A 21,409-nucleotide genomic window follows, 5' to 3' on the forward strand; every position below is an offset into this window, starting at 1 on the left:
GTGTGGTTAAATGTTTATTTTACTGGGAAAATGAATGTAGTCTGTCCCAAAGATAGCTGGAAGCTTGTTAAAATAGCAGTGCCAGGTTCACTTTGCCTCTTACAAAGACACTTTCCCACTTGAGGACGATAAGTACTGTGCCTGAGTAATTTTATTTTCAGTCTTCTGAGTCAGATCTCAGAAACAAAAAGGCAAGTCTTATTTCTAAATTCATTTGCAATTACCATAATAATTTCTTTCTAGTGAGATCTTCTAAAAATCATATAATATTCAAGATTGTTCTAAATATCTTCCATTAAAAAATAACTGAGTTCCTTTGCTCTGGTATGAAGCAATCCATTGTAAAGTTTAATGAAACAATACATAAGCTATTGGTCGGTGGGAATGGCAGTACCTGATAAATTGCTGTCTGTATTTGATGGAACTGTTATACTTGTTAGAACAATTACACACCTCAGTAGGAATACATGAAAATGAGGATAATGCTAATCTTGTGTCCCCATACATATGAGGCTGCCATATGCAGTAGTGATGTGTATTTTCACTGTACTTGAAAATCTTTTTTTAACCTTGAAAATTATTTCTATTGTGAAATCTGAATATGATCACCTGTTTAAGATATGTTTCTATTTGTGTGCAATGATTAAGCAATATTTATTTTTATTGCTAGCTTTTACAATATTTTGTTTCTGTTTACAGGGGATTCATTGTAAAAGCAAACTTTCCGGTGAGTATATGTCATTCACATTTTTATTATTTTTTTTTAAAGATAACAAATCCACCATCAGAGTGACATAACATCACTGTCATGACAAAGTATTTACCACCAGTTTTCTTGTACAAAACGTTGGAAATTGGTAGGTTTTGATAAACGTAGGTTAGTAATGACAATTGTTTTACAATTTGCCTTACCACAAATGGTCATTGTGAGAGTTTGTTTAGTCATATTACATGTTTTTATTGCTTCTACTTATTATTTTTGCCTACAGTAATAATACAGGGTCTTGAACTACCTGAACTCTGAAGCCTCCAGCAATCACTTCTCCAGTGCACGCAGTCATTTGCAGGGAAGTATGAGGCAGCTGCCTTGCAGGCAGTCCCTCTTGAGAGGACAGTCCTAGTTCTCCCTGAGAGGACAGTCCTAGCTGGAGGCACAACTCTGAGTGCTGCCTGTCTCCACAGTGCCTTTTCTGAATCCATGTGGCAGAGAGTACATAGACAGGGAGAAGATGTGATGCTGAGCCACAGGCATGTGAGATACTGATGCTATGGCCTGGTGCATGAGTTGAATGTCAGTTGTCATGAGCACTTATTCTGAACACATGGTATTTATAAGACCTGTGTTGAGGTGGACAGAAAGAACGTGTATGGAAGTTAAAAGTTCCACCTGAAAAAGTCTTTAGTCTTCTACAGCTAAGCAGAGTGAACCTTTCGTGGCTGGTTCAAGGATTGTGAATGACTCTTGTTAGGATTAGGCATCTGAGCTACTAGTTACACAAACTACGTGGAAGGTAGAAGAAGAAACAGGGGTGTTGAGCCTTGCTCTGCTAGCTGAAGCATGCCTTCATGTCCTTGAGCAGTATAGTCTGAGGAAACCAAACCCTCTAACCCTGGTCTCAAAGGGAAGGACACCTGTAAATCTGTTGGTTATGAGTTAAAATCTGTGTTGGATATTACACAAATGCAGACCTAGATAGTGGAGACTCACAGGTACCATGAGGTGATGATTCATTCCATCCGTTTTAGGACAAGGTGATTTATGTACTGGGAGGGAGGTGAGCGGGGTTGTCCCTCCCTGTTGACTGCGAGAATTGCTCAGGTCACAGTCACAGTTTGGTTGAGTTTGGAAGGGACCTCTGGAAGTCGTCTGGTCCAACCCCTAATGGAGGGACATGCAGATGAAGCACATAAACATAAGTGAGATATTTCTCTCTTAATTGGATATAGATTTTGGGCACTGAAGGGTTTGTAAACTTAAGATCCTTATCTTTCAAGATGATGTGCATGCAGCTGGTTGTAGGTTTTTCAGTGTTACCTGAAAATGACTTATCAGTTGTCTTTAATACAGGTAACATGTAGGATGACTCAGCCTTACAGGGGTGGTGAAAAAAACATTTTTTTGTCTTCATCCTAATTCACTTGTGCAACAGTGGGTGTATACTCCTTTTCCTACTTCCTTTTCTATTTATTATAAATTCTTTTTATTATTTATTATTCAAGGTAAAATTACCTTGAAAGACCTTAACTGTATAGTAGAGGACCTTTGCAGTAGTCATTTGTTTTAGCTGCAACAAAAAGGTGACTTTATTTCCCAGAATTTGTAGTAGTATTTGGCGACATAGCTTTGACTACTTTCTTCCTCATGTTCTTCTAGACTATTAGTAGTACATAAGAGCTACTGTAGTATTTGAAATTCAGTGTAGTATATCCTGACATTGCTACAAAAATATCAATAATTTTTGAAAAAGTCTTACATTTTTAGAGAATGTATTTGGCACAGTATATCAGCATGTTATTCAGTATCCTTGAAAGTCTGAAATATTTTCTGAACATACAACTGTAAAACCCTTTTAATTTACTGTGCATTGCAATCCACTGTGAAAGAGAGGCTGTCAGTCGAAATTTAATCAATTTCATAATTGCCGTAAGTACTTTCAAGTAGCAAATTTTGGTATTTATTAACTGAAGTGCACCATGTGGTTATCTTGGAACATATCTACTTTGTTTATGAATTTTGTTGAATAATCCTAATGAACAGATGCAGCAGATACTATGATAAATCATATGCAAATAGGTTTGAAATACTACTGTAATTTATAGTCATGGAATGATATGCCAGTGAAGCAATTCTAGTGTGCTTTAGATATGCTCATAGATTTAGCACTGTCAGTATCATAAGTAGTTCAGATTCTTACAATTCTTGTAAGACATAGAAGACAAAAAAAATGTTAGGATTTTCCATTGGGTGTTGGGCCAGGCTTGTTATTAATAGGTTTTCTCTACCTTTTTTTTTTTTTTAACCTGCTCTCCAATTTCATCTTCTTGCCTGAGGCTTCAAATTATCCATCTAATAATTTCTATTGCGTATTCATTGCTCAGCTCTGGCTTCTATTATCCAGCTGTACATAAGGTGTGATTTGCTGTTGTGACAGTTCTGGGTTGATTGCTGCATCATCAGATTAAAAAAAATAATCTCCTGTGGTTGAGCTGATGGCAAAAATACAAGGAAAGTGTCTACATGATGAATAATAAGCCTTGGTTTCTTTATGCCTGGGCTTATATGTGCTCATAATTAAGGAACCTTTTATTAAGCAACAATCCTTCTCTCATGTAGGGCTAATTACAGCTATCATTCATAAACACAAAATTTAGGCAAGATTTACTCAGCAGATGCTTTGTGTAGCAAGATGCATCTTTATGTCTTCTGGGGTATAGATAAAGCTACTTGTGCAAAAAGGAAAATGAGATGTCTTCCAGAAGAAAATATCTTAAGGGGGGATTAAAAGATGACAGAGTTTACTGAAGAATTAGTCAGAAATGAGTCTCATGCTGTGATGATTTATACAATGAAAATAATTTTCTGTCAGGTCTTCTTTATATCACATATTTATTTTGATCCAAAGCTAATATCCTCATGCATGATATGATCCATTTAAATTATTATTAATGAGTTTTGCAGAATTTTTTGCAATTCTCAAAATGTATCATAAAATTAATGGGAAAAAATCGAAAGTGGAAACGTAATTTCATTTTATTCAGTGTATCACATATTTGTTCTCAGTTTGAAGATAGAAACTGTGATCAAGGAGAATAGTGTCTCTGCTGACAGAAGAACAGTAGTCCCTAAATCTGTGTTTGTGCATCTAAGGGTGCTGATCTCATGTCAGTAATGCACCTAGATTGACTTGTAATTCTCCAAGAATATTACCAACCCTCTGACATCTGATGATACCATACCTCAGGCAGTAATAACTATGGACCAAATTCAATTAAGTCATGACAGTCTCCCCAAAAAATAATAAGGTCAAATAATATGGTCAAATGCACCCAAAAAGAATACTTTGTAAAGAACTCTCAGCTTTGACTGTATATAAATATATATATACATATACATATATATACAAATACATATATATATATGTACACACACATGTGTACAATGCTTTTCCCTTAAATCATTTCTACACAAACATAGGAATGGGGAAGATTTTAGGCCTAGATCAAGAAATTTACACCAACAACCAAGGAGTTAAGCAGACAGTGTTGCTCCTGCATACCACTGGGTATCTACAACTGCATGTCTTATGATTCAGTCAAGAAAATATATTTTGAGCAAAGAGCAGAGCTAAAACTAATCCTCACTTATCCCATTATTTGTAATAGTTATCAGGTAGTTCTGCAATATAATAACCTCCCAATTAATTGTGGGTGGATTGATTGGGTGTTGTACAATAACTTTCCATCCTGTGATACCTTCAGGATTATTACACCACCCATTCTTGGAACATGGAATATAGTATTCACATCTGGCTGCTGTGCACTGTTCTTCTTAGGGCTGTCTTAACTCTGTGGAAATGTTTCTAAATTCTTCAAATGTCAATGTAGTCCACTGCTTAGATTGATCTGTGTTTTTTCTTTGGTTTGCATAACTTGTCTTCTCTAGTTGCCAATATTTCTTTGAATAATTGAGAGCTGACCTACGGCCAGGTGAGGTGAAGTGTCCATGTTTTCCCATTCTTGTCTACTTGGTTCATATCAGCATATCCTCTTCCCTCCAAAATATGCTTAATGTCACAAAACCAGGATAATGGAGTGGAGATTCGGGTATGAAGTGTTTGTCTTTTCTGACTTTTGATATGTATCATGCAGGACTTATTTCTCCTGATACCAAGCGTGAGGGCACTTAAAGCCTGATAGATTCAAGTCAAGGTGCCACAATTATGTCAATCTGTCTTCATGTTCTGCAGTATCAGTATCTGATCCTTGACAATGGGCTTCAGCTGCAACTGGACACTCTTTTCTTCATTGGATGGGTTGGAGGGATAAGTAAGGATAAGCTTTGTCCCTCCCCTTCCTCCATATCCTACATTTCCTCTGTGAGAACTGTGGATATGCCTTCCTTATGAGTCAATGGGCATCCACCCTTGACTACAGTTCTTGGTTAGACATTGAAGGATGCATCCTTTCCTGATGATTTTCATTAAGAGTGTTATCCTGAATTTTATGGCAAGAACAGTATTGTGTCACTGCTGTTTCAAACTTTTCTCTTTGCCATACTAGTTGAACTCCTTCTAGGAGCATGTTAAGCAGTATGACTAATATGAATCAATTTTTTTTCTTCTTCTAGACTCTCACTGGGGGAAGAAGAATGTGCAATAAAATGCTTTGTTTTACTTGGGCAGTTTTTAAATTTCGTGCTATGTACTGAAGTGAGAAGGTTAAGAAACATTTAAAAAAATTGCTGTGATGTAGTTACAGCTAAAAAGATGTGTGCTTCATTGCATACCACAAAGCCAAGGAACAAAACCTAATTCCCTGACTATTTATTATGATAATTTCTTGAACTTGTAATTTTTGGGACTACAAATAATGGAAGTAGAGAAGCCCAAGGAATGCATTGAGGATTAAATCCACTGTACCAACCTAAATTCATAAATAAATAACTGATTTCTGTACAGGGCAGCCAGAGAAGTAGAAAGATATGGCAAACTGATGGGGCCTTTTTCTTTTACACTCGCCTACAGAAGGTGACTCTGCAAACTGATGTTCTAAGGCTTTGGAGTAACTAAATTTCCATAGGGAAATAAGATGAGACATAGCTGTGTTTTGTGCCTACTGATTACTGTGTTCTGTGCCTTGAAGAAGTCCTGGATAATATTAATTCTGCTCTTGCTGTTTTGGTCTAAAGCAGAAGGAAACCCTGTAGGTGTGAGGGATTTTTCCATGACTAGGAATGCAATGGTGCCCTCTTGCGTGAAAGTGATATTTTAACAGCAATTGGGACCATCAGAAAATCCTAAAATTAAATCCTAAAAGATATGAGAATGCTCGCAATATACAGGTAGTGGTTTTGAAAAAAGTTTAAATAAACTATTAGTTTAGCCACAATCCAGCAGAGCTGATTATTTAAAAACAGTATTAGTCTAGGTGTGTTCTGCTTAACTGTTAGAAGTCTAATTGCTGCCTCTCACGGGTTAACACTTCCCTAAGCCCAGAAATTTATTATCAAACCTCATCTGTACTGTAGTTCTTTCCAACCCCCTGCATTGCTAGTGAAGCCAACTAGCTAAATTAGCCATGTGAAAGTCTTAGGTAAAGTACTGGCTTTTGCAAAATCAGTGGTGACTCCCCTACTGATTTCAGGAGAGCTGGAGCTCCACCTGTGGTTCTTTGTCTCACCCAAATATCCTGTGTGCAATGAGGTTTCTCTATTCTTATGTTTGCATTTGCAGGTGGCATTTTTAACAGCTTCTGCCGTGATGCTCCTGCATCTTTATCTTCTATGGTACTGAAAAGCATGAAGATATCAACAGTGATGAAATGTGTCCAAGGAAGCCCATGCTCTCTTCATTTAAACATTAAAGGAACTCTGAGTCTGGATGGTAGGAATCAGCTTTCTTATTGAGCTGTGACAAATGAATTTTAACTTCCAATATAATACACATAACTTTTCCTCTACCAGTGCCCCAAGCATACTGATGCCCTTTTCTTTCTTGCTCTGACATGCATACACACACATACACACACTAGTTTGGTCTGCTTTGGTAACTCAGACATGAGTTACTGCCCCAACAGACAGAGAAACAGTTTATACATCTGAAGTTACAGTTCTGCACTAAAATAAAATGAAAGCACACAAACTATTTGTGCATAGTCTATTTTTACTAACACCCTGCCATTCATATGCTTGTGTTACTGTTTAGATATTTCCTGGTTGGTTCACTCAGAGCTAACAGGTTCATTTTAAAAATTTGCATAATTAAAGCTTTAATTTATAGCAACCAGTGTCAAATCATTGCTCCTACCCTCATATGTGTGTTATCTATAATGTCCCTGTTTTAACAGACATAAAAAACATGTGCCTTTCACTTCAAAGGAAAGCTTACAATACGGTATATTTTAATTTATTTTTTTGTATTTCTTAGAGATGCTTAAATTATATTTTTGAAATCTGTTCCTAACTCATTTCAGAAAATATTCGTGGGCTGGAAATATGTTCTCTTTCACTGGACACACAACAGTCTCAGTGCACAAATGTGAGATTCACTAGGAAAAAAAGCAAGATGCTTAATGGAAAGAAGGTAGACAACTTTTTTTTAAAGGGTTGTTTTTAATTGAAATGTTTACAGGCCTTTGGAAAAAAGTATATTTTGTATCTCTCTTGTTTTCTTCTCTTATTGACTTTGTGGAAAAATGCAATGAGCTGGGTACTTCAGCATTGTCAAATGAAACTCCAAAACAAAGTGCTCTTTTTTATCCTATAAATTAAATTCCATACCATTTTTGTACTTCTTCCTTTTGGCAAAGGAAGCTGGCTATGCAAAGTCTAATTTTAGAGTATATCCAACATGAAAATCTATATGGAATTTAATAGTTACTGCTGTCAGTGAGGGAATGACCTGCTATAACTGGACCTCAACTTTTGTCTCCTAAATTACTTTCTGTCTCACAAACTGTTATTGGAGTGAATAAATTTGCTGAAGTTGTTATTAAATATTTAAACAGACATTTTTTCGCCATTCTGCAAGTGTTTATGCTTGTAAAATGCCTAGGCTGGGGCTTTTGGTAGTATGAAAGATTTTTTTGCTTTTGAAGTGCAGTTAGCATTAAATACCTGTATTGCTATGCTTTTGGTATTATTTGATATCTTGTAGATATTTTGATTTCTAAAAGTGAAGAAGATAGCAACATCTTGGATTAGAAATGATGATACTCTGAAATCCTTTTGTTGAACTGTATCTGCTTCTTTTACATTCTTAATGCTACAATATCTGAGACTGCTTAATGCTGCTTGTAAATATGAATAAATCTGAACAAAGAATATTGCTTGCTTAACTCTTGTTAACCAATGGTTTTTATGTATCTGGAAGTCATGCATGAACTTGATTTTATAAATGTTTTAAACAGGTACAGGTACAATTCAATTGTGTTGAAGTCAATGTAGCACAACACATCTATGTGACCATGAAAACTGTACCAAATTACTGTGAAGTCAAGCTGAGTCAGGAATACTATGTTGAAGGTAGGAAAACATCTTAAATCAGATGTTTTTCAAGAAACATCTTGTCAAAGAAAAAACCAAACCAAACCAAAAAACACAAAGGCAAAAGCAAGTCCAAACCATGGTTCTGGGATACACTGACATAACTGGTGGTAGAACATGTATGCCAAGACCAGTCTTAGTCTACATTTCAGTGATTTTTTTTTTTTTGTGTGCAAGAAAAGGTCTCAGCTTGCTATGAAACACAGAGTTTATATCTAAAAGTACATGGAAAACTGAATAACACTATGTATTTGTCTCAGCTGGCCTCCTTGTGATCAGCACATGCTCTTTCTCTGCCCCTGGGTTCGGCCCTGTGTGCTCTCTATCATAAGATGGAGCCTCTGCTTCTCTGCATGGTTAGGCCATGGGTGGTTTCAGAGGACAAGGAAAGCTTAATAGGAAAGCCTATAGAAATTGATTCTTACTTTCATTAACTAATTGTTCTATTGCCTGTTGACACGTTACTGGAAATGATAAGGCAGCAAATTTCCGTGTTTTTGGGTAAAGTGCCTACAAATCTTTTACAAATTATGCCATGCGCATACAAAAATATATTCAGCACTGTGGTCCAACCAAGATACAGTGTGGCCAGTGGAGGTAAGTGCAAAAAATGACATGAGAACCCTTGTTCGATCCAGTGCCTGGGTTTGTCCTGCCTTCCCATCTCCAGAGCACATGAGTGGGGGGGCTCTTGCCCTTGCCCCTTGGTAAAATGTCATCCCTTATATACAGTTTCACACTTTCATTGAAGTAAAGCCTTTTTGTGCTTAAAAAGCCTTTCATTTTCTTGATAAATCCTGATTCACTATTGAAGCATATATGTACTTTGAGAATAAAGAGGAGGGAAAATAAAGTTTTATGCAGCCCAATTTTAAGACATTTTACAAGGGTGAGTGAACAAATGAAAATAGGAAATATTTCTCTGTGGAAAAGAATTTTGTTGGGAAATGAGAGCAAAGGACTGCTCTAATACTGAGTTATGCAAGGAGAGATGAAAACAGTAGGCAGCACAACAAAAGCTGATTTAGTGTTCTTAAATCAAGAGTTAAGTTTTGGAGATACAAATATCAGATGTTAGTTCTGAAAATGTTACCTGGATTCTAATTCTGATAAGTTCCCTGGGAGCTAGATAAGGTGTTTCTTTCTAAGCTTGGAATCAGAATGGCAAAAATGCGCAGTTGTAAGGTACTACGTGAAGAGGTGCAGTGTTATATCTTAGACTGATGCCTTAAACATTCCAGTAGAAACCCCACACTGGGGAGATAGTTCCTTAAGGCATATTGTGATACAATCTCTGTGTGTGGGAAGAGTACTTTTCTTTTTTGCTGTTTATCTAGAAGCAGATATAAATCTGCCTTTAAAAAGGGGGATAAGAGATAAGTTTCCTGATGAGAAGCTGTTGGATAATTTGAGAGTTTATTTACACAGTTTTATGAATTAAGCAGCACTTGATAAATTTCTGGCTTTTATTTTGCAGACTGCAGAAACAGTGATGTGGGAAAATATATTCCAGCTTGTTTGGGTGAGCTGATTCTACACAATTTAGAGCTGTGAGATATTTCTGATGACCTACACCATGATATTTTTTCATACCTGAATAAGCAGGCGAAAAATGCATTTCCAACTATCACTACTTCTAATTAACATGTAGCTGATAGGTCATGTCCTGGAAAATTATTTTCTCTGTGTTGACTTGGAAATGCTAGGTAGCAGATAAAGATATTTACAACCCATTTAGTACTTAAACTTTTGGAAATAGATTTGTGTCCTTTCTGTGCACTTTTGGATTGCTGGTTTTATGTTTTGTCTATAGAAATATATCATAAATAGATTGAAATTAATTTGCCAAACTACTATCCTGATTTTGGCATACACATGAATATATAAAAAAAAATCCCCCTGCATACTGCATTTGTCTAACACAGTTGCACATATTTTCTATGTAATGAAATTGCAATCTTTGGTTAATCAGCTTTTATAGTAGTATCAGTGTGTATATTTCATGTATTTGTGAGATTACAGTTACTAAAGTTGAAGTAAAATTCGTAGGTGTCTTGGCCTGTCAGTATTGCAAATGCTATTTTAAAACTAAGTAATATTGAAGGAAAATTATTGTATCTTGTAAAATGAGAATAACTTGAGGAATATCAGGATATAAAAATAATGACTTCAAACATCCTAGGTAAGAATTTATAGATGTTGAATTTCATCTCCATCAAGTTATGAAATACATTTTGTACCTTTTATAAAAAAATAAAAAATAGAAACAATAAATTAATAAAGAAACAGATGTGATAATTTCATGCTTGAATTTTATTTTTCAGCTGGAAAGTTTGACTATAATGTAGACAGGGCAAGGAAACTTATAACAGTGAATGTATCCAACTTTCCCCGAGAACAAGATTATTACGTTCGCCTGTGCCACAAATGGTTTACCTGTGAAGATGCAGGGGCATTTGCTGTGGTGAGTTAAAGCTCATAGCAGTTTGTTGAACTGGTGGAGGGTGACTTGTAGGTAGCAATGCTCATTAAGGTCATAGTTATAGGAAATGGCCTTCTACATCTATATCATTTAACTTTATTAAAAGTAATTTACAGTCTTGGATTCATGACCATCTTTTTCATTTCAGATAAAAGGAAAGGAATCTTTTAAAACAGTTTCTCTGAAATATTCTCAGCTACTCCCTTGTCTTTGCATTGAGGTAATACAGTCTGGAATTTGGTAAATACTTGCGTTTCTGATTAAAGAAATTTTACCAGGGATTTGTGCTAAGAAAGGAGGAAAAGTCTCTCAACCCAAGTTTTTGACTGAGGCTTGTTTCATCTTATGGTTTTGAAAATGTAGAAGTGATTTTTTAGGAAATGCTAATTAAAATGGTGATCAGAAAAAAAAACGGATACAGTTTACATTAATTTATAGAATGTGTTGTGTAAGACTATTTTGACTGATTTTTTATAAGTAATGAAAAAAAGAAAATTTAATCTGACTGAATATCAGCATATCATTTGATATAATATTGCATAAGAAACTAAAAGAGAAGCTGAGGAAGCTGAGAGCGAGAACAAGACAAGTTTGGTAGAAAATACCTGGCTGCAGGGCTAACTCAACAACTCCTCTTGAATGTGGCTGTGCTGGTAGGGAGATTATTTAAGGATCACACTTATAGCCATTCTAATATAAATGTTTTCATCAATGACATGGGCAAAATGGTGGGAACGTGTAATGAGATTTGCTGGTACACTTTGGAGGTGTAGTCAAAATAGACTGCAGGATCAGGGTAGTTGCAGGATCTTCATATGTGACATAACCAAAGGACAATGAAGTGTGAAGTACGAAGTCCAAGCTCATGCACTGCTCTAATAAAAAGAATTCTAGCTGTAAAATATGAGTCCTCATTTAGAAATAACAGCGGAGGAAAAAAGATGTGGGTGTAATAGTTCATCACAGGATGATTAAGCTAACATGCTCCCATGATGTAAACATGAACAAAAGTCTAGTGAATTAGATTATTTCGAGTTAACAGGAAACCATGGGCAAGGTCTTCTTTGAAATCCTGTAAGCAAATCTTGTATCCATACCCAAGAGAGATTAATTCAAATGGAAGATGTACATAAAAAATCTGGAATGGTTGGGGATTGAAGAGGCTGTCTTACAAAGGAGATTCAAAGAACATGTTTCCATTAGCCTTGTAAAGGTTGCTTACAAGGAAAAATAAGAGTTTTTAAGCTAAAGCCATTCTTACTCCAAGGATAAAGGGGGATAAACTTCATTAAGTGAATATATTAAGGACAGTTACAGATTTTTTTCTGATAACCTGAGAAGTGAGATTTTTGAATATCCTTTATACAAAGGAATAAAATTAACAAACCAGTTTAAAATGATCTTGATAAGATAGAAGGATACTATGTGAACCTCTTTCCTCAGTGAATTTTGGGGTAGGATTTACCTTGTGGATTAAGATATCTAAATGTAGATGTCTGAAGACAGGTATCAGCATTCGAATTCGGTATCTAAATTCTTAAAGTCAATGGAGATGTAGTTAGTGCAGTCAGGTGCTTAACTGACCAAATGTAGGTGGCTCTTTTGGGATGTGCTGAACTGCACTGTAGATTCCACTGGCTGCATTGGTTAGACTTTTATATTTACTGTAATAGTAATATGTGAACTTTAGTCACACTCAGATATGTACATTGTAGGGACCTAAAATCACATACCTAAATATATGAGCTGAACCACAAAGTCTCTTCCAAGACTAGGGATTTTTTTCATTCCACTCTGAAGATATGAGGTCACTAGAAAGGTATTATTCCTCTCAGTGTATATACAGAGAATTCCACAATAGGATTGCTGAGCAAACAGATGGGAACTGTAAGTAACAGAAACATTGGCACATGAACTGAAATAATTTGGGTATAGTAGCAGCCATGAACATATACCTGCAGATTGGGTTAAAGTGTTACTCCTCAGATTTTAAGGATGTATCCTTTACCTTTACAAAACCCAGGAGATATAATATTATGATTATTGAATGTCTTTTGATACCTCTAGAAAGTAATGAAACTGAAAGAAACTTAATGAAAATCAAACTGGAAGACTTTCTAAATTAAACTGGGCTAAATATAGGCACAGAAATAGTAGGAATACAGTGTTAGAAGGGATCACCTTAGTTCAATGATGAACAATAACATAAAAATTTTGTGCAAAATTTCTTTAAGAAACTACTTCCAAAGCTTTCTCACAAACATAGCATCCTTGTCTTTGGTGGAAAGGTTCTCTGTCACATTCTGCCTCAAATGTTAAAAACGTGTCTGAGAATCTCTAACTAATGGCCACTTTTTGAATTGTAGGGTTGGCTGGCTATTCCAGATGCAAGGAGAATACAACTTTGCCCCTTTGCAAATGGCAAGTACTGTGTGATTAGTTTTTGTAGGAGTAATTTTTAACAGCTCCGGTAGTATGCCACAATTTAAAATTAATCTAAAGTGAAAATCATATATTGCAAAACTTCAAGGAAATCATCATATTGGTTTATTTTGCTGTGGTTAGACTAAATAACGTACTTTGAGACCAAATAATTCACCAAGTTTATGCCAATGTCAACACCATGTAACTTTCTAGTAATTTTCCACATTTTCTAAGTCACTCACAAACTGGCTAGAAGGAAGAAAAGCCACTGAGGTCAGCTGTGAAATGCTGATGTGAGAAGAGGCTTCAAGGAGACATTTGAAGAAGGTGTCTGACACCTAAATTAAAGGATAGAGCAGGGAGGTGAGAAAGACAGTTAACTGGATAGGGGAGTTCCCATGCTTAATGGGAAATTATTCACACAAAATATTCCAGCAGTCTCAGAATTTGGTCTGAGATGACAGCTGAAAAAGGAGTAGTCATATTACATACATATGAAAGTTTTACCAGATAAATAGAAAAAAGTGTAACCTGAGAAAGTGTTTTACTGTGTTAAGTCCAACCTTTTGGTTTAAAGCACACGTAGAGGTACCAGACTTATGAACAGTTTTGATTCATGTCTATACATCTTGAATAATATTCCCCTCTTTGTGCACAGATACAAAGACGCTATGGGATAATATTGTTTATAACCCATCGACACAAACCCTAGCTTGGGAGCCAGCCTGTCCTGTGCTTGTCATGGTTAACCTATGCAGATTCACAAAGTTGAACCACGACTGTGAAGATATAGAAAACTCTTCAAAAAATTCTACTGAGAAAGTAAGAGCTATGCAGACTAATTCAAACTGTGAGATTGAATGCCATCACCAAAGGCATAATGTGAAGAGATAGACTTTGGAGTAAGAACAGTTGCAAATTCCTCTCTTCTTCTCTGATACTTTATTCATAGTCACAGTCTGTTCTTGTATGCTAATGACATGATTTATTCAAAATGGTCACTGACTCACTATTAAGAAATAAAAGTGGAGATGACTGGGCAGCTAGTAATGTTTGCTGAATTCTTTGGGGTAAATAGGATCTGCTTTTCATTTATTGTAGAGATATAATTCATCTATACCGACTTTGCACCCTAAAAGATAGGTGTTCAAGTCTACACTGTTCATGTCACATTCCCTCTAAGGGAGACAGACACATTGGGAGAACAACTCTTCTCATCTGTAGATAGGCATAATAGGATGGAGAAATTTCTCTCTGAAGGTACCTCTTTCTTTTTACTACCACAAAGTCTATTGTGATTAGACTAGATTTGAATATTTAATATTTAGACACCTAAAATGTAAATTAGATGAAGCTAAATCTCTTTTAAATCTTTATGGACACGTAACAGTACTTTGGTAGGGCACAACTATTTTGCACCTTAGGTCTCTTTTAAGTGCCTTCCTAAAGCTGGTCCAATGTCTGGAAATTGTGGGTGCTGAAATATTATGTCCCTTAGTTCTTCCAGCACTTCTTCTCTCAAGTTGAAAAGGGTTTTCAAATGCATGTGTCTTGAATGGCTTAATACTTCAACCTGAAGTCTCATGATGCTGAATGCTCCGGGTTTATGATGTTCATTAGAATTCTGGCTTTCATCTTGAAAAGTAGCTTTCAAGCTTTCCTGATTGTGGAGAGAAGGCAGTAAACTTGAAGTAATAACTGAAAAGGCAAATAAAATCAAATACAAGTTCTTAATTTTTGAAACTTTTGGATTATTATTACTATGATGACATAAAAGGGGAGGGGGCTGGGGCTGACTCAAGACTGTTGAATGTTTTTTTGATTAGGAACTCCTGGCCAAGTGTTCAGTGATTGTTCAGATTTACCATTTTATGAGTTTCAACAAAGCTTTGATCTTGAAAAAACAAATTAATTGAATTTTACACGTCTGAGTGATCCCTGTGGGATTAGTCATCTGCTGACAGTAAGCACAACTCATTGCTTGCAGGACAGAAAAAGAAAAAAAGAAAAAAAATGAGGTTTGGCTGGTAATGGTTATATCTGTTACCCAGATCAGAATCCAAGGTTAGTTTATTACAGAGAATGAGTATTTACTCATTGCATTTAATGGATGAATATTAATATTAATCATAGAATAGTAGATTATCCTGAGTTGTGAGGGACCCACAAGGATCATCAACATTCATGTACAGAATGAATTTCACTTTTTTTCTAATTAATTCTAAAAAGTTTGATATTGAATTTGGTCCATTTATTGTACTGTAGCCCTGAAAACAATCTCTGTAGTGTCCTGGAGACTGTTGCAGATTCCTCAGCTACGGCCAGCTCCCCCAGTCAATCCACACATGGCCACACACTCTAATACTGTGCACATGTACTGACTCATGCCCCAAAGCTACATCACTCCTCTCTCTAATGAGGGTGGGCCTTTCTCTGTTGATGACTATGCTGTCTCCAGGTCTGAGTGGACTCCCACAGAACTATCTTCTGTGACCCTGTTGTAGATGTGCCTGAGGACACATATTGTGTTCTCAAAAAAAGTTACAGGAAAGAAGCATTTGGCCATGATGCTGTGTGTTGTGCTCAGTCACTTAAGCAACAGTGTTTATTAAAGGAGAATCACTTATATGTGTAGTAATTGTTTACATGAGACAAGGCTTTTTATGGTGAAGCCCTTGGTGGGTAAAGAGTTGTTAATCAAGAAAACAGCATTTTGTGGATGGCTCAAGTGGATGTCTAAAATTCATTGAACGGTTCTGGAATAGGGATATGGAAAATGGAAAGATTTCTGAACTGATGATGGAATATTTTTGGGTGTATGTTTAAATGTTCTGCTGAGTTGTTGATGAGTGGCAAATAAGGGACTGAAATAAAATGACTGTGTAATAAGAATTTTGCACGGGAGGCCCCATGGAATCAATTAATTGAGCTCTAATGGGCCAGGCTGACTGTAAAAAATGGTACATGTTACAGATAAAAAGGAAATGATTCAGTAATTCATAGTAATGGTTGTTTCTGACTATTTTATGTGATTAATTTCCTGGGATGTTTATAAAGTAAACAAACTAATTCCTTTCACAGTAATCAAACCATGAAAATTTTGAATAATTGCTTTTGTGAAACTAGTTAATGAAACTTGCTAATGCTGAGTGCTCTGTCTTCAAGCAGGTTAAATATTCTCGTGTGGACACTCACCCAAGACTTTGCATGAAGGTAAAAGGATTTCTTTCTAAAACATATATTAACTGCCTTCTTTCCATCAGCTCTGAAAAAAAAAAGCTGTTGATGTCCTTTAGGATCAATATTTTGTTTCGTAGCTCTCATGAATGGCAACTAAGAATGAAGGAAATGTGAAAGATTATATTAGGAGGTGATTGTTTGGAAGTGCAGCAGCAAGGATAGATAGGGCACAGGTCAGACTGTGCCCTCTGTTTTTTCTGCTTAAGAAAAGCAGGAAAAAAATGTTCTTAGTCAATGCAAATTCTGAAGAATGCACTCAAATTAATGTATAAAGTTTTCCATATTAAATATTTGAAAATAAAATTATCAACACAAAATTATCAGTACATTTCCTGGAGTATCTTTTACCATTCTAGTTGAGAAAAAAATGCCACATAAGTTTAATACAGGCATATTATTGTTTTCTTTTAGGTTACTTTTAAGTTGGTGGAACCAGAAGTTTCTGCAAAATATATGTGTCTATCAATACCTGAAGAATTAGGGGATCTAATTTAAGTTAAGGGTTAGAAGATATCATAGGGCAGGAAAGTTGTGAATTAATCTTCTGCAACTTTCTGGAATGCCCTGATCATCACTAGTTGAATATTTTGCCCCAGATTGAAATGGAAAATTTGGTTTTCCTAACAGATTTCTCTGCTTTCAGTTTACAACCAAGCAAGGAACTTGGATTAAATGTCCATTTGCTCATGGAGAATTTCCAGGTAAACATTTTAAAAATTACATAATATTATATTGTGGAAAATATTTTAATCAGTCATAGATGTGAGCCTTCTCTGTTGAGATACATTCATAACACTGTAAGTTGTAATTAAGTCAGAGATTTGACAGCTTGCTACTTCTAAGTATCCCCAGTAGATCAAGTGTTTATCAGTATAAAAAGTAACTTGTGGGAATCAAAATAGTTACCTGCATATCATTTGATAGCACTTAACTAATACAAAAGGCTTTTATTATAGATGTAAAAATTTAGAATATAATATATGGTCCTTGTACATCTAAAAGCAAGTCTTTTCCCCTAATATCAGCTTGGAAAATGAGAACTGCTGCAGTTGCAGAGCAAATACAAGTTTTCTTCACATCCCAAACCAAAGCACAGTTCTCAGTGCTTGTGTGTAACAGGACGCAGATGGCCTCATGTGAATCTCTTGGGATGCACCATTCAGTCTCTGTGGTTTGTATATATTATTTCTTAAACACTGTAAGACTTCTAAACATATCTAACTGTATTCATTTATTATTCCATTTATCATTCTGTGACTTGAATGCATTAATAAACCCATGCATGTACTTATTGGAACAATTACTGGAACATTTTAGAAGGATGTAGTTCTAATTCTCATCTCACACTGAAACAAGAAATAAAGATCCTGGAGTTAAATGAGTCACATCAAAGGACGTGACTATTAAGTGGAACCTTCATATTCTTTTAATGTCATTTTTGTAGTGTGGTATTTGTATTTTGCATATAGCAAATGTTACTGTTTAGTATTTCATATATGGGTCACTGATACAGCTGACCTGGCAAATGTCACATCATGAAATGTAAGACTTGAGGCATCAATCTATGATGAACTTGAGCCACTCCAAATCTCACAGATGCCAAAACAAACCCAGCACACAAAAAAGCTAAGTTTTCAGCCAAATTACCTTTTTGAGCCAACTGATTGTGTGACTACACTGGTTCTTCCAACAGCTGGGGGCAGAGATTATGGGAGGGTGAGATTTCTGATTCAGGCAGCAGCTAGTCATGAAATGAGAGCCTCATTCCTCTCTTACAACTAAACCTATATCTCACACATTTTCAGTGCAGCACTGTGGCTTGCCCTTGGCCTTCAACCCTGCCTGCCAGTTACCTTGCTGGCCTGACCTGTGATCTACTGAGAGACACATCTGGAAAGTGAGATCAAAGAGCAGAAGAGTGGCCGTAGCATTATTTTTCAAATAGAAGAATATTAGCAGGATAGATCATAGTAGCTACTAGGGCCACCATGCTGAAAGACATCCTGCTGGTTCAGCAGCCAGCTCCTCAGTAGTCTTATGTCCACCCCTAAGTGTGTGCTCCTGCTGTCCGCTCCCCTGACCGGGTATATGAGACGTCATATGATGGATTTTGAGAAATTTGAGAAATCCAGATGTTGCGATTTCAAATTGTTCCACCTGACTGTGCCCATTGACTTCACCCCACTGTAGGGGGATGTGCTTTAGAAGACACAAGCATGCCATAGCTCCTACACCTGTCCTCTCTTTAAGATATATTCCAGCTGTATTTCTTTGCCACTATATGCAGGGACACACTGCAACTGTGCCTTTTTCAAGTGCTTCTGATGCTTTTCGTGAGCAGGGTGTGCATACCAGGAGTTAGCTGAGAACCAGGCAACTGTGAATAAAGACTTCTTAGACTCGAAGGGTTGGACACTGAATGGTGAATTTATTTTCTAATGAATCAGTTTAGGTCTTTATTGCACCTCCAGTGTTGAATGTAACAGAGCAGCTGTTAAAAGCAGAGTGTTCCAACTCAGCTTTGCTGTTAAAGCTTAGGACATGCTAAAGTGGAAGATGATAACTTGCTCCTCTAGGAGATCCAAGAACTGAATAATTGTAGGGAAAGGCCTGGGAAAAATCAGCTATCCTAATCAACACAGACCAGAGAGGGCATCAGTGGTGATATCAAGAGTCTGTCCTAATGGGAAAAGATATCTTGGGAAATGATGTATTACCGGTAAAGATGGTGATCTGGACAGTAAAAGAGTTGTCAACACTTACGTTCAGGGAACATATAGCAGCACTTCCCTTCAACTGTCTTATTTCACATTAAATCTGTGGAGTTTATACTTTCCTATGTGAATTGCTAAGTGAGGGGGTAATGGTGGAGCACCAATAAATCACAGTTAGGTATTGAATTGTGTGTTTCATGAAGGGCACTGATGTCCCTTCCAGCTCAGCATATTCTTTGATTCTGTGATTTAAAAATACTGTTTTCTTCCCTCTGGTACAAAGGTGTTATGTCCTCTGCTACTGTGACAGAAAGGGACCCCACATAAATTGCATACAGTTACTATCTCAACTGCTCCATGAGCAGTATATACAAAGTTTTCATCAAGACCTACCTCTGTGTTCCCAGAAACCAATGTTCATTCTCTATCTAGTAATCCTTGTTCAGTCATGCTCGAAAAAGAACATATTCAACTAATTTCCCCTCAATTATTTTAGGAGTTTGCCACACTGAAGAGAGTGGTGTAGGATTCATAACTATTGGTGGAGTAACTAACATTATTTTGAGGACAAACCATAATCAATCAAATATGAAGTGTCAGACCAGTTAATTTAGGACATTTTTAGCCTAAGGCTCAACTTGTTCTCTGCATACAATGGGATGGGAAGTACAGAAGAACTGTAAAGAAAGGGTCGTTCCTTTAACTCACGTACACCAGAGAAAAGAAGTGAAGATGGTGTGAAGTGAACATGGTGTGAGCAGCCACGACAGAGAGGGTGTCCACCTTATGATGCTCCATGAAATGTAGGAACATTAGCCCTCTCCCTGTGCTCCCACACTGTGCTTGGCAAAACTACACTAGCTGCTTATGGTCACTGAGATCTGGGGCTATGTCAAAAAATAAATAACATTTCATTAATTTTTGTGTCACAGTAGAACATGTAGCATTATTGGCAAACAAAGCAAATAGCTGGAGAGACACCATATGTTTTCATGGTATGGAAAATAGTATTTTTCAATTACTTTTTTTCTTCATTAGGGAGATTCTGTATCAATAACTATGCCACAGGAAATGTACGGGTCAACAATTTGTATTCAGGTAAGTGTCTTGATTTTGCCAGGTACTCTGTACAAAATAAACAAATAAACAAATCTTAAAAAGAAAATAAAAGAAAAGCAGCAGGTACTCTCTCTGCTTTCTCCTTCCAGCCAAATCTGATTACTGTGCAAATGGAGTTGGCAAAGAGCATTATTTATAGCTTGATATGCTGCCACCACCTCTCATTGAGATGACATTAATTAACAGAGAAGTTGCTCTCCATGATCTTGCTCCTTTGTCGGTGGCAGATAAAGGGATATCATCAGGATATTGCTAATTCTCTCTTTATATGTTTCTTTGTAATAAAAAATTCCAAGCTACCAAAAGATCCAAGTAAACCATAGATGAATTTTTCAAAAATTGACATTAACTAGAAAAGGTGAGGCGTATAGCAAACAGCACAGCAAGTGCACGGTGTGCTAGAATTAGCACTCCTGAAAGCAGAGCTGAGCAAATTATTTCTGACATTTTTGCACACTATTTCTATAGCTGAACTTTAGTCAGACAACATTAATAGAAGATAAGCATGAAGCTGATAGGTTTATTCCTCTCTGGAGTTCTGGTTCTCAGGAGACACCAGGAGAAAAGAGACTGACAGCTGGAGCTGCAAGGCTCCAGCAGCTGTCCTGGAAGGCCCTTGTCAGCTTCACTTTCTGCTGCTAAGAAGAAAGAAGCAAGATGAAAGTGAGACTGGCAAGAGCCTTCTGAGTAATGAGAGATGTTGTTCTTCTTTGCCTAGTGAGAAATCAAATTTGGTAGCAAGACTGATATTTTCCTCCATAAATTATTTATTTTGTAAATCAGACATCTGTCAGCATACAGTTCTCCCCCCTCAAAAAAAAAAATTAGTTCTTTCATTTACAGACGTAAAAGTGATTGCAACTCACTTAATATACACTAGACCAGCAATCTCCATACGTGTTTATTTAAAACCAGATTAAAAATGCAGTCACTTGAGTAAACTAATAAAGCAATCTCATTTTGTTAGCAGAAGTGCTTAGTAACAGTTCTGCTGAAAGGGGAATAAGCCTCAATTCTTTCTTTTAAAAGGGCTGGAGAACAGATGTAGATTATTCTGTGCCACTACAAATCTGTGATACCTACTGTGGTAAGTATGCATGATAACATAAGAAGCATTAGGTCTTGATTCTGTAGAAGAGAACATCTCAAGTGAAGTGTGTTTTCACT

At 36.4% G+C, this 21,409-nt stretch overlaps 1 protein-coding gene across 4 annotated transcripts in view; it reads left to right on the forward strand.

Annotated features, from left to right (window-relative positions):
* IL17REL (interleukin 17 receptor E like) overlaps positions 1-21,409 on the forward strand; it is a 45,591-nt gene that overhangs the window by 20,769 nt on the left and 3,413 nt on the right. For 3 of the 4 annotated variants that reach the window (XM_027679110.1, XM_027679111.1, XM_027679109.1), the window contains 14 exons: positions 700-727; positions 6,453-6,602; positions 7,192-7,301; positions 8,128-8,242; positions 9,741-9,785; positions 10,588-10,727; positions 10,894-10,965; positions 13,112-13,166; positions 13,828-13,991; positions 16,335-16,382; positions 17,053-17,110; positions 17,435-17,580; positions 20,162-20,221; positions 21,272-21,329. In XM_027679110.1, coding sequence (XP_027534911.1) covers positions 700-727; positions 6,453-6,602; positions 7,192-7,301; positions 8,128-8,242; positions 9,741-9,785; positions 10,588-10,727; positions 10,894-10,965; positions 13,112-13,166; positions 13,828-13,991; positions 16,335-16,382; positions 17,053-17,110; positions 17,435-17,580; positions 20,162-20,221; positions 21,272-21,329 — 1,249 coding nt within the window. The remainder of the gene's footprint in view (positions 1-699; positions 728-6,452; positions 6,603-7,191; positions 7,302-8,127; positions 8,243-9,740; positions 9,786-10,587; positions 10,728-10,893; positions 10,966-13,111; positions 13,167-13,827; positions 13,992-16,334; positions 16,383-17,052; positions 17,111-17,434; positions 17,581-20,161; positions 20,222-21,271; positions 21,330-21,409) is intronic. The other variant, XM_027679112.1, reaches the window with a different exon arrangement.

The sequence above is a fragment of the Neopelma chrysocephalum genome, unplaced genomic scaffold (genome assembly GCF_003984885.1).
Source record: "Neopelma chrysocephalum unplaced genomic scaffold, ASM398488v2 Primary Assembly neopelma1_45, whole genome shotgun sequence".
Lineage (NCBI taxonomy): Eukaryota > Metazoa > Chordata > Aves > Passeriformes > Pipridae > Neopelma > Neopelma chrysocephalum.